Source organism: Maylandia zebra, linkage group LG15 (genome assembly GCF_041146795.1).
Source record: "Maylandia zebra isolate NMK-2024a linkage group LG15, Mzebra_GT3a, whole genome shotgun sequence".
Taxonomy (NCBI): domain Eukaryota; kingdom Metazoa; phylum Chordata; class Actinopteri; order Cichliformes; family Cichlidae; genus Maylandia; species Maylandia zebra.
In genome coordinates, this window is record NC_135181.1 from 14,922,576 (window position 1) to 14,939,008 (window position 16,433).

At 40.7% G+C, this 16,433-nt stretch overlaps 1 protein-coding gene across 1 annotated transcript in view; it reads left to right on the forward strand.

Moving 5' to 3' along the window:
* The window catches only part of kcnk3a (potassium channel, subfamily K, member 3a), a 47,173-nt gene extending 31,095 nt beyond the window's left edge, over nucleotides 1-16,078 (forward strand). The window contains exon 2 of the mRNA XM_004550429.3: nucleotides 13,667-16,078. Within this exon, the coding sequence (XP_004550486.1) occupies nucleotides 13,667-14,592 (926 nt within the window). The 3' untranslated portion in view covers nucleotides 14,593-16,078. The remainder of the gene's footprint in view (nucleotides 1-13,666) is intronic.
* Nucleotides 16,079-16,433: the final 355 nt, after the last annotated feature.

Sequence of the window (16,433 nt, forward strand, 5' to 3'; positions counted from 1 at the left end):
AACAAGTCCATATCCACTGTGTATCAGGTACATAAATCACATGATTTTTTTAATTAGCTAAGCCTCCCAGAGATCTCACACTCTGCTTGGAATGCCTTGCTTACTGACCTCATGGAAAACTGTGGCCTGCCAAGGTTTCCTCTCATATCCCCTAAAAAGGAACCTAAGGAGTACGTTTGGAAATAGACGCTGATAGGGGTTTTTTTTTCACAGTGAAAGCAAAACATATGACTTGGATGTTTGGACACACACAGACACAGCCACAGTGCTTTCTATTGTGGACAAAGGCGATTTGGCAGATAGCGGATGCTGCGGCTGTATGGCATGATAGTGAAAGGGTTTTACTACGAGACAGGTATATTTGGGGCACTGGCAGCCGAGTCGCAGCTCTCACATCTGACGCCTGGTCGCTTTGGTCTGAACGCTTGTGTTTGGGCCTCAGCTGTGTGCTGGATGAAAGCACATGCTCCCAGGCCCACACAGGGGTAACCAAGTTAAAGTGAACCCAGACAGACGCTCTGCCAATGCGCTGTCTCCTCTGGCGTTACATCAGATTGCCTGTGATGAATACATCCCGCATCACCCACTTTTTCTCGCTCGCTCTCAGCGGCTGGACAGGCTCCTTGTTCACTGTTGAAGCATGTAATGACAGCCTGATTGAAGAGATTATTCTCACTATTTCACAGTCAGCTGACAGCATCATCTGAATAATGTAGAAGCTGACAAATCTGACATCATTATCAGTATGTCAAAGTACAGCCTTGCAAAGAAATCTCAGTTAAAAGGCCAGTTCATTATGTTGTTGGGTGTTCTGAGATCTGACGCTACTACCAGTCAAAAAAGGCTATGATTTTTACAGCAATGGGGAACTATCGTCACCCGGGCAGGCGGGTGAGCATTAACTCAAGAACAAGGTGACATAGGAATTTCAAGTTGATGCCATAGGTGCACCAACAAGTAATCTTGGATGTTTTCAAATCTCAGTGACCCTGACTTCAAGATCAGAGGTCCAGTATTCTGAAAATCTTGACTTGAGGCCAGGGCAACGTAGGATTTTGAAACTGATACCATAAGTGTGTCTGCTAGGAAGCTGAGGGGTTCCAGTGGCTATCGCCAGTATTTTAATTTATTAGCTAGAGAAATACACTTGTTCATTCACACACTGACGGCAGTGATTTACACGACTAGTCATGTGTTGTACTGTACAAAGGAGCCAGGGACTCTATAGCTGCCAGTCAAAACTGTTATTTCCTGCTCTGCCTCTCCCATTTGCAGGATAGTGTTGGCTTTTTTTTTTGTTTTGTTTTTATAGGCACCTTTTTAAGCTCTCTTCATTGAGCATGTCCAGACAAATAACACCTGTTGATATGTTTTGGCTTGAGTTAAGGTTTATTTAAGGTTTAATGGGAACCCATCTATCGTCTGATGATTTTGCCTTGAGATGACAAACAGTGTTTTGGGGCTGTGGCCAGCAGATATCAGGGCCAAGACTTCATGTTCTCAGTTTACAAATTTTAAAAAGCTAATTAAAAACAAACAAACATTGAATTACTTTATTATTATTAATTAATTTTTTTAAACCAAGATTTCATTAATACAATTTTTAAACCAATAAATAAAGTGAAAAATGAAAATGTTGCATTTTTAGTTCTATAATTTCTTAAATACAAATGAAAAAGAAAAGTATAATTACCAAAAAAATAACAAACGTTAGTACAGATTTAAATTATACAGTTGTTCATGATGTCGATTTGAGCTCAAAAATGTCTCTTTTTATAGTAAAATTTAGCGACCCCTAATTTAAGCTAACTAGTATTGAAAGCAAAGGAAATGTTTGTGGTCATTGGTAAAAAGAAACATTGAAAGAAATGATGTCACCACCCAATTCTCGTTGGGTTCTCATTGGCTCTGCTTTGCGAGTGACCATGATTGCTAAGCGGCATATCAAAGACTACGTTTGCGCAAATTAATTTCATGTTGTGTGGTCAAATGTTTTTCCCCTTTTTTGTTGTGGTCAGTGCAGTACTCCTGACATTACTTTGATTTTTTCTTTAATATGACCTAAAATACACTGCCTCGTAATTATCATTGAACAATAAAAAACTTTAGACCACACATCAGCACAAATCCCTGTCCTAATGAGGACACACATACACATCTTTCTCTTAGTATTTAGGTATGAACACAAAGCTGACAACACAAGGCAAAGATGAAAACCAAGAGAGAGATACTTTAAAGTGATTGCCTAAGGGAGTCTACTTTAGGAACATGAACAAATAGAAATGGAGGATGCAGCCAGACTTCTCATCACTGACTTTGTTACCTGTTGAAGTTCAAGGTCTGGCTCCCGGGCTGGGGTCGGTATTCACTCAGCTTTAATATCACTCCAGGTTCTTGGCTAGCCTACAGCCAGCATGCTGTGCAGGTGCTTGCAAAGAGCTGAAGTTGTGTTAGCAGCATAAAGCAGTTGTTTCTGCCCTGGATGCAGTTTGCACTTTACCATCATGCTCTCTTCCTTTTGTGCAATAAATTAAAAGCATTGTCCATATCCACGTTGTAGACCGAACCACTATCCAGTTCCCAGTTCCCGTCTCTTGCGACTCCTGACTTAACACTGCGTGCATTAAATCAATATTGTTTGTGTGGAATACTACTTTTAAGTACTTGAGTTCAGCATTTAACTGTTGCTGTCATTATCTTTGGACAAGAGGGTTGAGATAATCAGCTGAAGCCAGTGCTAAAACCCTAGGTTGGTTAGCAAGATGGGTCTCTCATATAAATTGGGATGCTTTTTGGTCAAGATAAAGCACCCTAAAAAGCAAATATAGCCTTTTTGGAAAGACTGAACAGGTGATTTGGTTGACAATTAGTCCAATTATTAAATGCTTGACAAGTGAGAGATGTATGTGTCTGAGACGCCAATTTCACTGCAATTGTAACCCAACGCTCAGAATATCTGCTCCATTGTCTGTTTTACCAACACTCTCACTTGCAATTTGTCACATAAGGATGCCTGGTCAGAAACTCTTTTTTGTCACCCTTTAAAACTTGACCCATGAAATTGCAAGAGAATTCCCTTTAACAAACAAACAAACAAACAAACCAATCATCAGGCATTTTTGTTTTTCAGGAAAAGTAAGTCCCACTGATAATGTAGAGGTCAAAAATCTAAGACATATGACACATGTGACACATTCACAATAACACTACTCGAAGCATTAATATCTGACAGCTATGGCTGCTGATCAAAGATTGGTATGTGAAACAATAATTTGCTAAATTAACATCAAGAAGTTTTTCAGAGGGTTTGAAGCAAATGATTAACACCATAAACCCATCAGGAGTTCATGAATCTTACTTGATTCATGATCTCAGTAAACATTTTCCTTCTGGACTCTTTATCATCAGAGGAGCCACCACTGAAGGCTATTAATACAATTAATGCAGGTTTTCTTCAGACCTTCTCTAAAGTCACTAGTCACTTTATTAGGTGCTCAACTGCTTGATAACATGAATATTCAATCAGCTGAACACATGGCAGCAAATGAATGCATTTATGTATGTTCAAATAGATCATCAAAGGTGATAAGGAGACTGTAATATGGCATAGTTGTTGGTGCCAGATGAATGGTCTGAGTATTTCTATTGGGATTTTCCCCACACAACCCTATTTTCTCCTAACTGTCTAAAAAGGAGAAAATATCCAGTGAGGAGCAGTTCTCTGGGTGAAAATGCCTTGTTGATGTCAGATGACAGAGGCTGATAACCAGACTGGTTCAAGCTGTTAGGAAGAAGATGGTAATTGGAATAACTACTTATTAAACCAAAGTATGCAGAAGAGCATGTCTGAATGTACCTGTTTAACCCTGAAGTTGCTGTTGTCTACTAAAAACAGGTAACTGAGGCTACGACTCAAACCGGCTCATCAAAATTGGACAACAGAAGACAGAAAAAAACATTCTGAAAACATTTCTGCTTTGACATTTGGATGGTAGGGTAAAAATTTGGTGTAAACAACATGAAAGCACAGTTCAGGCTGCTGCTGGTGGTATAATGATGTCAAGGATATTTTCTTGCCACACTTTGTACCATAGTACCAGCCAAACATCATTTTAACAGAATATTAGTCTTGTTGGTGACCATGTCCTTCCCGTGACCATGGCCACAGTGTACTCATCTTCTGGAATAAGGCACCATGTCACAAACACATTAGGTGAACATGACATTGAGTTCACTGTACTCAAATTGCCTTTATGGTCACCAGATCTCAATCCAATGGAGCACTTTTGGGATATGGAATGGGGTTAGGATTGGGACGATCAGGAAACGAATCTGTGTAATGCTATCGTGTCGTCCTTCTTGAGTCTGTGCTACAAAGAATTAAGACAGTTCTGACAGCAAAAGGCGGTTCAACTCAGTAATAGCAAGGTGTACATGATGTGTATAGCGTATATAATTTACTGTATGGGAGGAACAAATGGAATCTTAGAAACTGCGTCCACTTCACATCTTTATCTTGGCAATCAGGTTGGAGCTTAGAGGTGAATTTCTCCTCATTTTGTATAAAATTAAACATTTTCAGCATATGAAAACTCTAATTTTTCAGGTCACTGGAGTTACTTGAAGTCATCAACATGCCTGAATGTATTTCTTTGAAATCCATAACTCATTTCAAATAAATCAAGCAAGCGTGTTTCTGTTTTCCCAGTTCGTGATTACACTCACTCACTCACTGTAAATATTCCACTAAAACTGGTCTTAGAATTCCTGCCTTTCACACACACACGGACATTACGCAGCAGCTGTCAGCAAGGCCTTGTGGGTCAAAAGCCAAACGGAGTACTGGAGGGAGGTGGGAGGACCAGTGCTGAGCTGGAGTGCTTGTACTGTATAAACAATCATGAGGTCGTCTGGAGTTTGAAGTGTCTGTGAATGACAATTAATGGGGGGGCTTTAGGTCCACATTTTAGATAAGAGTGGAATTGTATTTGTGGGAAATACAATGTCATAATGGCCTTTTAATGTGCCATCTTTAGGTGTTATTCTTCGAAAAGTTTGATGCTTACAAGTGGAGAAGACTTACAGTTTGTTGGGTCATACAATGATGTCTTTGGCCAGAGTCAACGAGAGATGAAAGCGGGCTGCGGGGAAGGCAAGCAGATTGGGCTGCTGCTCAAATACAGTCTGTACCAAGAGGATGACATGATGATGATGTGTTTATTTGCACACTTGTACAGAACATTCCCCAATCTGCTCAGCATTTCAGGGATGGTGTAAACGCAGATAAGGGTGACGTCACGCTGGGATGCCTCCTCTGGCCACCTGTACATTGAAGAACTAGGATGGCCATATACGGCTGAATATTGTGATTGTGTCCAACACCTCAGAGCACACTTCAGCTTTGCAGAAGGAATTTGTTTACAGATCACGTCCGCATTACACACTGACAGCCATTCCCTCTCAGCGCAAATTATTACAACTCTTCTAGGTATGCTGCTTCAGTAGGTCTATAGAAACAGGTGGTTTTTGTATGCACATCCAAAGCTTTTTGCAGTTTTTTCCACTCATTCACTTTTGGGTAGTTCAACACATAGCTAGATAAGAGGCACTTCCTCCCCCCAGGACTCATGGGCTGGGTGTCAAACTACTCAGCCTTTTATGGTGCAACATGACACACGAGATAGGCGGGGCTAGAGTAATGCAAGGCATGTCAGGATATCATACTTGTAGCTAGCCCTCTGAGCATCTGCTGTGTTTAGCATGTTAGTCTATATATTTACAGCATGTTTCAAACTCCTTCCAAAATGCGCATCTTGTATAAATACTGTAAGGCTTTGGTGTTACACTGTAAGTGTTTCCTCTCAGCCTCTTGTTCCCCCAAAAAATTAATTAAAAAAATATTTAATTTTGACTACAGTTATATAACCACACCTCATCTTTAAGAAGTAATTTTGGAAACCCTAGTAATCATTTTTCTTTTGGGAGGTGAAACAGAACCGAGATGACAGAAGACGATCTTAAAAGGGATCGTGTTGGCAGAATCTGACCGATCACAAACATGGGCGGGTCTGTTGGTAGCAGAGCAGCTAAATTTCACAAATGATTTTAAATTAGAGAAATATAATAGTAAAAAATATGAAAAAGTTAAACATACATACCGCTGCTGCAGCCAGATCAGCAGTTTTTATTATTTTACCTGCAGCCGCGCTAGAGTTTCATAACCTGAGAGTAATGAATAAATATAAAAGACAGAATTAAACTTTAGGCTTAAGGTAAATGCAAATTCAATACAAGGCTCAAAAGCACAAATCGCTGCTTTAGGATCATGTGTTTATACTTGTACAACACAACAAATTGTTGTAAAACTGTTTGGAACCAACAAGAAAAAAACAACAACAATAATAAAGTTGCTTCTAATAACTTATATTTATTACTGAACCTGTTCTGGGAAGCACAAAGACTTTTAGATGCCCTTGATGGGTCTTTCAGGATCAGTGATGCCATTTTCCAGAGACCTGATTGCTCAGTAGGCAGTGATTTCATACCTGCTGATTTCTAATCGAGAGGGTGACCGCATCTAGAGCAGATTAGGTCTGCAGCATAAGTTACTATGACAATATACCCTGGCAGGAATTGAACTGCTGTTGTAATACTAAAAATTGGATAGACAGAAATCATGCATCGTAGCGCGGGCCTCTGTGTACTCACAGTCTGTGAATGACATCGTCTTTTACATGACAGACATTAATGTTTTATTTTGGTTTCTGACCTTTGTTTATTTATTGTTACATATTTTACTAAATAGTTGTTTTAAATTTTATTTAAGTAAGATTTTTCTAACTTTTTAGATAACAATCTTTTATGCCACACAGTAAATAGGATAATATGCTAATTTTGTCAAAATATTAGCTTAAAATCTGAAATAATTCTCATCACACTTATTAAATAGACCATTCAAATGCTGCACATGCCTCTAGAACACCTTAACATGCTACCCAGCAAACAGCATCGTTTCCTCACACTGAGAGCTTCTAATTTATTCAGTAATACAAAGAAAAGAAAACCAAACCCTCCAATCATTTCACCTTTGTCCCTCAGTCTTGTGTGAAACCATACACACACATACACAGAGAGAGACTGATGAGTGCACTACCAAGTTTGGTGCTGCCTGGGCTTCAGGATGCAGAGATGTTTAAGGACGTTATCAGTTGCCTACCCTAGAGAGTGTAGTGCTGCCACCAGCATCTAAGTTACAGACTCCATATCCTGAGATTTTGGATCTTTTTACATATATGGTCGCATATTGTGAATACACGTTACCTCTGTGGTGTATGCTGTGGATTAGTTGCATGCAGCCTATCCTTACAAATTACTGACAAAGAGCCCCTGATAAATGCACCACCTCTTTGAGAATCCCTTCCCATTAGGTGAGCTGATGAATAGGTTGTGCTCCTCGTCTTGCTGGCGAGAACAAATTGTGCCTGGTAATCAATGAAAATTTAATTGAGTGACAGAGAACTGGAGCCCTGGGAGCTGCATTTATGCCATTCTTTGATGTATTTTCAAAGCCCGTTTTGCCCCTGCCTAATTAATCAGCGTAATGAAGACTTTAGATGCAGTTGGGAAAGCGGTTAATGTTTTGTTTAAGGAGCAGGAAGGAACTGTATACACTGAATTGTTATCTGTAAAGGCAAACTAGAGTCATAAATGAGATATGACAACCAGCACCAGTTTTGTATTTGCATTGCTACAGATGAGCAGTGTTGGAAGGTATCAAACATTTAATTTGGAAAATCTGATCGAGGGTTAATATGGCACAGCACTGAATAAAGCTCTGCTCCCATCTGCTAAAGTGAATACGGATTAAAAACTGTGAAATGAATTACAGGGTAAAAAAAAGCCCAAAAGTATTACAGGCCAGGATTGAAATCTTGAAATGAAACCTCCAAATTACAAAATGTTGGCAAGGCTATCACAGGGGAATATTTCTCTCTGCAGAATGATTTGTTTTGCAGCACTTAAATTAGCACTATCCTGTTGCTAGAGGCATTAGCTTAAGCGACTGGCTGTAAATCCTGATTCTGCAATCAGAGGCAGCAGCGAGGAGGGTCTGAGTGTATGGTGCACCTGTGTTCTGCTGAAATTCATTAGCCTCCCATGCCAAATAAGTATTTAGAAAACTCTTATCTCCTTCCACAGTTATGCAATTTTCAGATTTTCTTTCACATGATAATTACAGGAATTGGGTTACGAGACAATCAGCCTCGGGATACGGCAAAAACCTTCAGTGCTGGTTTTCTATCATGCAACAATCCCAACACAAATTGAGAATCTGAGATAATTTTAGCGGGGGATTAGTGTCCCACCTCCCCCATGATCAATCCATCAAATATGCATAAACATTTGTGGCAATATCTTCATGACGACACTGCCAATTTGGTAAATGGCCTGTATTTGTATAGCGCTTTACTATCCCTAAGGACCCCAAAGCGCTTTACACATTCTGTCATCCACCCATTCACACACACATTCACACACTGGTGATGGCAAGCTACATTGTAGCCACAGCTGCCCTGGGGCGCACTGACAGAGGCGAATATGAAACTAGATCTTTTCTGGATTAATACTTCAGTTTCAGACAGTCAGGGGTTGTTCAAACAAAACCTCTTTATCTTCTATTGTTTTGTGACGGATGAGGCTGCACCTTTCCTCTGCCAGTCACTATAATCCATGCAAACAGAGCGAACAGCCCTGCTGCCTTCCCCTGCATGCCAGCACAAGCCGTGGAGACATCCTGTCTCATGATAACTTTGTCACTGTTTGGGGGCCTTTTCGAAGATGATTTTGTCATGTGCGACTCTTCACTCTCTCACATGGTGATAGGACTGCTGGCGTTGTTGCCTCCAGCTCCCGTGTGCGCCGGTGACGAGTGCCACTGTCACTCTGGTCATCCTCCTGTCTCGACAGGCCACATGCTCTTTGTGACAGCTCCAAACAGGCCTACAGCTCAACTTCTGTGCTCACCTGAGCATACACTGCCCTGCTTACTCCATGATGAATGATTAATCAGTGCATTTATTTATTTTTACTTACAGGTAAAAATCTTAAAAATCTTTCCCAATTTAAATTTGGCCATTCCTTTCACCGTCATCTCCCTAATGAGTTCTGCAGCATGTTCCAGTACTCCTATTTTTAGATCCCATCTTTTGGGAGTCCCAAATGTGACTGCTGCACGTGCATATTTGCGATATGTACGTCTATTATGTCAAAACAACAACCCTTCAACTGAAATTATATTTTGAGGAAAAAGAAAGAAGTCACATGGAGCCAAATGTTGTGAGCTAGTTGGATGGTGAGAAACCTACCCTACTCAGAATGCAGAAGTCAAGGAAGAATTTTAAGTGTAGAATATTTAAAATAACAAAAACTAAAAGCACGCAATGCTAACTGCCAGTCTACAGTAATAACATGTCCACAGGCATCACCGTCTTAAACGAAATGCTCAAGAAGCCATCGTAACAATGACTTTCTTGTCACTTTCCGCACTATTATTGCCTTTAACTGGATTTCCCAGTCCATTTTGCCACTTCCTCCTTGTTCCATTGGGGCCCCACCCTGGTGAGTCTCTGTGATGTATCGATCCCACTGTGCCAACTGCTACGCTGGACTCCTTTTATATTGGGTGACTGAGCAGGTGTAGGTCATTCGTTGAATTATGGAGATGCAGGTTGGAAGTAGTACAATTTCTTTTAATAAAAGCATGCAAATAAAAGAATAAGATAACCTTTATTCGTTCCACATGTGGGAAATTTGTTGTGTCGCAGCAGAAAGTGGACAGTGCAAAGACACAGTAGCAAAAATTAAGAAAAACACTGGAATAGGATAAGATAATAAGAATAAACAGAACAGAATAAAATACAACATTGTCAGAAAAAGACAACTGCGCTTAGGTTTTACTGCACATGTGTGGATGCGTGTATACAAAATATAAATAATCAAAATCAATATTAACGAAACCCACAACATAACATCACAGACAAGATAAAATATTAAAGTTCCTTCCACACTATGACAACACTCCTGACTTTTTCAGTGTGCTGTGAGTGACCACATAGTGACACGATGGCACAAGGCACAGCTAAGGTCATTCACAGCATATGGATGATACAAAACGCACATTCACAGTCTCACCTACAGGGATGCATTTTACCCTGCACAACCCTATCAATGTAAAAACAACAAACACGCTCCTGGTCAAAGCTGTGACCTGATGGCGCCTTCGCCAGGCTTGGACATTCCAGACTTTTCCACTGAAGACTGATGGTTGGTTAGTTTGTTGAAATCACATATGCACATGTGCTATACTGCAGCACCTCAAAGAGGCTAGTGGCCACATTTAAATCAGGAATTATTTTTTATTTTTATGGGGAGAGCCACAAAACCCTGTGTGTCGCTAACACTTTAGAGAAAGAAACACACTCAGGGATTTCACCCCAACATCTTTTCTTGCACTGTGACTAATTATGTTAACTTTCAATGACTTCTTCTTCTTTTCTTCTCTACTAGCAGTGTGCGGGGCCTGAGGGGACAGTAATAAATAATTTCAAATGCAGAAGTAAGTTTGAGCTGCACCTTCTGAAATGAAAGTAATAATGAAAAATTTCCTTAGAAGGTTATGACTTTAATATATATGCATAAAAAGTAACACTGAGATGGAAGTTCGGAGGGATGGACTGACCATATGCATTTCTGATTAGCAGCATTTGTTGGAGAAAAAGCAAGTCAGTAGTCAGTTATTATAATAATGACAAATGCACATGACTGATTACAAAACTGTACAAACGTCTCATTTCATTACATTTTGATAGGAAGATGAGCCCGGGGATCGAACCGGCGACCTTCCGGTTACAGATACGCTTCCCAACCCCCTGAGCCACGGTCGCCCCTTTGTCAAAATTATCCCATACTACTTCAATAATGTTGAGGTCTGTGCTTTGGGGAGGCCAATCCATGACTGATAGTGTTACGTTGTGTGTGTTTTTTGTCCAGGGATCCTTTCACGGCACTGGCAGTGTGTTTGGGTTCATTACCATTTGACAAATGAAGCCATTACCAATCAGATGTTTTCCACACAGTGCTGCATGGTGGATCAAAATCTGACAGTACTTTTCCGTGTTCATAATTTCAGAAATTTTCACATATGTCCAACACCACCAGCTGAAATGCAGCCAAAAATCCAAGACAAACTTCCACCGTATTTTAAAGATGGCTGTGGACCCTCACTGTTGTATCCTCCTTCATTGTTAACTAGAACTTTCACATTTCGTTTCATCACTACATAAGAAATGTTGCCACAGATTTTCAGTCCAGTTCTCTTGTATTTTGTCGGGTCTCTGCTGGACTTTTTCCTATTTATTCATAAGGTCCTAATTTTTAGATACTGTTCATCTGTTGTCAATAGTTTTTTGGGCCTCCCACTTTCACTGCCACGTCACTTTTCCAGTTTCCTCTGATTTCTAAGGACCAAGTGTGCCAAGTTTAGCTAGAAGCTCCCCAGCTCTTTGGGAATCACCCAAGGGGATTCCCAAAGAGCCGGGGAATCAGCTGGGTTATTGTTGTCATTTTTCATAGATTCAGCTAAAGCAATGGGAACAAATTGTGTTTTTACAGGTACAAAGATTGGGCTGAAAATGTAAAAAAAGAAAAAAAAGGAGCCAGTGTGCAAAGAAAAACTTTGAAAGACTTGACAGGAAAGCCTGGCTTCATGGAAGCAAAGTGTAAAGAAATTAAAGCTGACTCAAGACTTTTGAACAGTATATTGTAAGAACTGAATACAGCATGCAGGACGAGGTATAGCAGTAAGGTTGAAACATGTTAGTGAAAAGAAAGATTTAAATATCCTCAAAGGAATGGAGCGTGACTGGAACAGAGAGTTAACAACTTACGTTGTGTCCTTTAAATGGTTAATAAAACAGCAACCAGTTTGCTTAGTTAGCTCTGTAATCGCTTACAGAAAGCAAGAGAAAAATGGTTCTAATAGGTAACATTACAAACTTAGTTTTTAAAAGATTAACATTATAGACGGCTGAAATAGAGAGCTAAATGTACTGAATAAATAGCTGGCCAGATAACATGGATAAACAGCTAAAAGTGCTGATTAAATGTTTAAAATGGTTAATTCAAATTATTAAACTGTTTAAGCAGTTTGCTAGAAGTAATGGCTGAAAGCAAATAACAGTCACGGAGAACAGCTGGAAAAATTATTGCAGGCCTAATGGATAAACTGTTGAAAGACCTAAAAGTAAATTATTTAACCATCCCAACCAATAAGTGATGGAATAATAGTACGTGTGCTGCACCAGGAATGCTAATTTTATTCAAGTTTAAAAGCACTCCCGTGCAGATATTAAGCTCAACCTAAGGTCATCATTTGTCCTGAGACTCAGTCTCTTACTTAGAAAAGACTGCAGTCAGAGGTAATTTCTCTGTCTTTGGAAAATGTGATAAATGTCTTTGTGGGGATGAGATTAAAAATAGGCAAAGCCACAAAGAAGCAAGATGTCCTCGCACTCGGAGAACAGGTCAGGTTTTTCCTTCTACTGAGAGATCCATCAGTCGTAATGACTCTCATTTTGGCGGCACAACTGGGAAAGCTTTAAACATATTTGGCACCAGACAGACAGATGGTTCAAACGCACGGATCAGCACGGCAAAAGAACCAGAGCCAGAAGAATTAAATCAACCCAGGAGTAATTACATTCAACTATTGGTCAGCCCGTTCCACTTCCCCAGCCTGTTGTTATCGGGGACGTCATCTTTCCGTCCCGGCGCGCAACAGGTCCTCGTATTGGGAACATATTTCACGCTGTAATGATGTTGCTTGCGAGGGAGTCATATCCTGCTGGGCAATAATAATGAGAAGATGATGTTATGACACAAAAGGCTGACAATTAACCTGAAAATACATCCTGAAATTTGGGAGCTCCATGCTCTGTATCTTTACAAAATCTCTGAGTCAGGCCATAAAGTAGGAGGTAGTGTGTGCTTGCAGGTCATTTCAGTGAGTACACATCTCCCTGACAGTATGTTTTTACAGTAAGTGGTTTATCAGCTGCTCTCTGTTTTATGGGGGATAAATTACAGGAAAATTTTCTCCCACTTTTTGATATATTTTGTGCCATAGATACTTTTTTGGGGGGCTTTGACTGTTAACGGCCACAATGCTAACGAGTTTCTATACCATGTGGGGCAAAAAGTGGTGTTATAGAAACAAACAAAAAGACCGGTATGTTCACACTACCCTACGGTGTCCTGTTTATTTGATCTGGAAAATGTTGAGTCCTAATTAGGTGCAAATGTACTCATTAGTTGAAGCCACTCTGCGGACACCGATTGTCAATGAATTATTCAAGCTCTCTCTCTCTCCTGTACACGACATCAATACTCGGCTCTTCCCGCCACACCGCTGTGCATTCTCATCTCCAATTGCATACTGCCGCTGTGAAATGAAGGGTTTTTGAATTCATCAGAAGAGCTGCTCAGAGAATACAAATCATTCATATCTTTCCTGCCTCCAGCCTTCTCTTCTCAGACCCCTGTCCTCTGCACTGCAGATTTAATTAGTTCTGCCCCAGTAACCCTGCTTCTTTCTCCCTTCTTCCCTCAGGTTATGGCCATGCAGCCCCGAGCACAGATGGAGGGAAGATGTTCTGCATGCTTTACGCCCTCCTGGGCATCCCTCTCACCTTGGTCATGTTCCAGAGCGTGGGTGAGCGGATCAACACCTTTGTCAGGTACCTGCTCCACCGCCTGAAGAAGTGCCTTGGAATGAGGCGCACTGAGGTCTCCATGGTCAACATGGTGACCATCGGTTTCATATCCTGCATGAGCACGTTATGTGTGGGCGCAGTGGCATTCTCCCACTTTGAGGGGTGGAGTTTCTTTCACGCCTTCTACTACTGCTTCATCACGCTCACTACCATCGGCTTTGGGGACTATGTGGCGCTGCAAAATGAGCACGCTCTGCAGAAGAAGCCGCAGTACGTGGCCTTCAGCTTCATCTACATCTTGACAGGTCTGGCCGTGATTGGAGCGTTCCTCAACTTAGCAGTGCTGCGCTTCATGACCATGAACGCCGAGGACGAGAAGAGGGATGCTGAACAGAGGGCTCTACTGGCACATAACGGTCAGGCAGGCGGACACATCAACTGCTCCGTAGATCCGGCCTCTCCTTCTTCCACGCATTCTGGGTTTGTCGGCGGAGGGAGTGCGATCGGAGGAAGCGGGGGAGGCGGAGCGGCAAGCCGGGGTCTGCGTAACGTTTACGCTGAGGTGCTTCATTTCCAGTCCATGTGCTCCTGTCTTTGGTACAAAAGTAGAGAGAAGCTGCAGTACTCCATACCTATGATCATCCCCCGCGACCTCTCCACTTCAGACACCTACATGGAGCAGGGAGAGGCTTTTTCCAATCCCCTTCACTCTAACGGCTGTGTATGCTGTCTGCAGCGCCACTCGGGCATCAGCTCAGTGTCCACGGGGTTGCACAGCATCAACACCTACAGAAGACTCAATAAACGCAGATGTTCCATCTAGAAACCCAGAGGACTTTGTGCATTTAGATGAAGTCCCACTTGAAGTGAGGGAGAGCCCTCCTACTGTGGTGCGAGATTAGTTGTGGACACCAAGGGAACTCTATTTGCATCCTGAAGAGATGTTGGACTCTAGACGTTTGCCTCTTTCTGGCACTGAAGAGGATGCATCCTTCAGACTCCAGCCATGTATTTAACTTCCATTAATTAAGCACAAACCATTTAGCGCTAACATTGTTACTGATGTTACAGAGAAATGACGCTAATGGTTGTTTTAGAAGCATTCGTTACACAACTATTGCTGTTAGAAGACAGGGGGAAAAAACCACGTGCATCTCTCTGCACCTCTGAATATCGAGTATCTTAATATTGAACTCAGTATTTTCTGTGCTCATGAGGCGGAACTTTGTTTGAATATGAAAAGGGACAAAATACACTGTGAGACACACTTAAGTAGGGTGTACTAACTGTATAAAATCCCTGCCAAGATATATTTTATTGAAACAAAAAACAACTTAAATCCACATTTTCCAAAATAAATCTTTGGTTGTAAGGAGTATGGTCACTTCAGTGAAATTAAAGCTTGTATATATTTGGACACTAGTAGGTGTTATTGAGCGAAAACCTATTTTTTCAGTGAACGTTTAAAAGATAATTGATCTCAGTGTCTCCTGTGTGTCTACAGTTCAAGTTTAAACCAAACTTTCTGCTCTGCTAACTACTTTATTTTCTCCATCCATGAGATTAAACCACCGTGTAGGTGCTTAAATGACTGAGAATGATTGAGCAGGTTTGCTGAAGAACATTTTGGGGATCAAACCTGCGACAGTGTCTTCAACCACTAAGGCCTCCCTGACAGCCCATTCAGACTTCACTGCAAAGCGCTGTGAATTTCTTTTGCAAAGTTTCTTCGTGTGCATCAAACTATCTTATGTACATGTTGCTTGTCATATGTTTTCATATAGAACAACTGTATTCCCATAGTCTAAATCAGAGCATGCAAGCTCACTTACGTGTAGTGGAAAGGCATTACTCAGTGCTGCACCTTAGAGGACTGTCGTACACGCTTTCATACACAGAAATGTTGAATTCAGTACCGATGGCTGAGAATATCAGGCGTCCACCTCACTTACTGATGGCCTCACAGTTTGCACCTCATGCACTTATGGAGTCTTTGCTCCAGCCCCGTCTAAACGCACTTGGCTCAGCTAGCTGAGGCCTTTATGCAGTGCTCACTTTTGCTTCAGTCCTCTCTGAAAGAGTTTTCTTACATAATCTTTAGCTTATCATATTTTAGTTTAGTAGTTTTACTTTACAGAGTGTCACATTTCATCCTTTTTTTGTACTGGAATGTTCTCATTAACTGCAATATGCCTGTTAACATTGTTCAGCATCTCTTTTGAACCGAGTGATGAACAGTCAGCTTTGTGTGTTACTATACATTAACATTATGTTTTTTCTTTAACTATAATAAAACATGATTTAATTAACATGGCTCTCATTTATTACTCTTGGACAGTGTCTTAAATTTGATCTTGATGCTTTTGGTGTATTATTTTAATTTTTAATCATGATATTGGTGTCGATCCAATACCAAGTAAATACAGATAGTAGTGTTGATACCAGTACTGATACCTTTAACCTATAAAGGCAGCTTATATATGGGAGAGCAGTGTCTCGTGATTTTTGAGATGAATCATCATCACTTGAAAATTCTGCTAACACATTTCAATTACCAATAAATCCACACAACAAAACATACTTTCCAGCTTTACATTTATTTTGAAAATACATGTAACGCAATTTTTTTGTGTACAGCAGTAGAGGTATATTTTTTCATTGTAT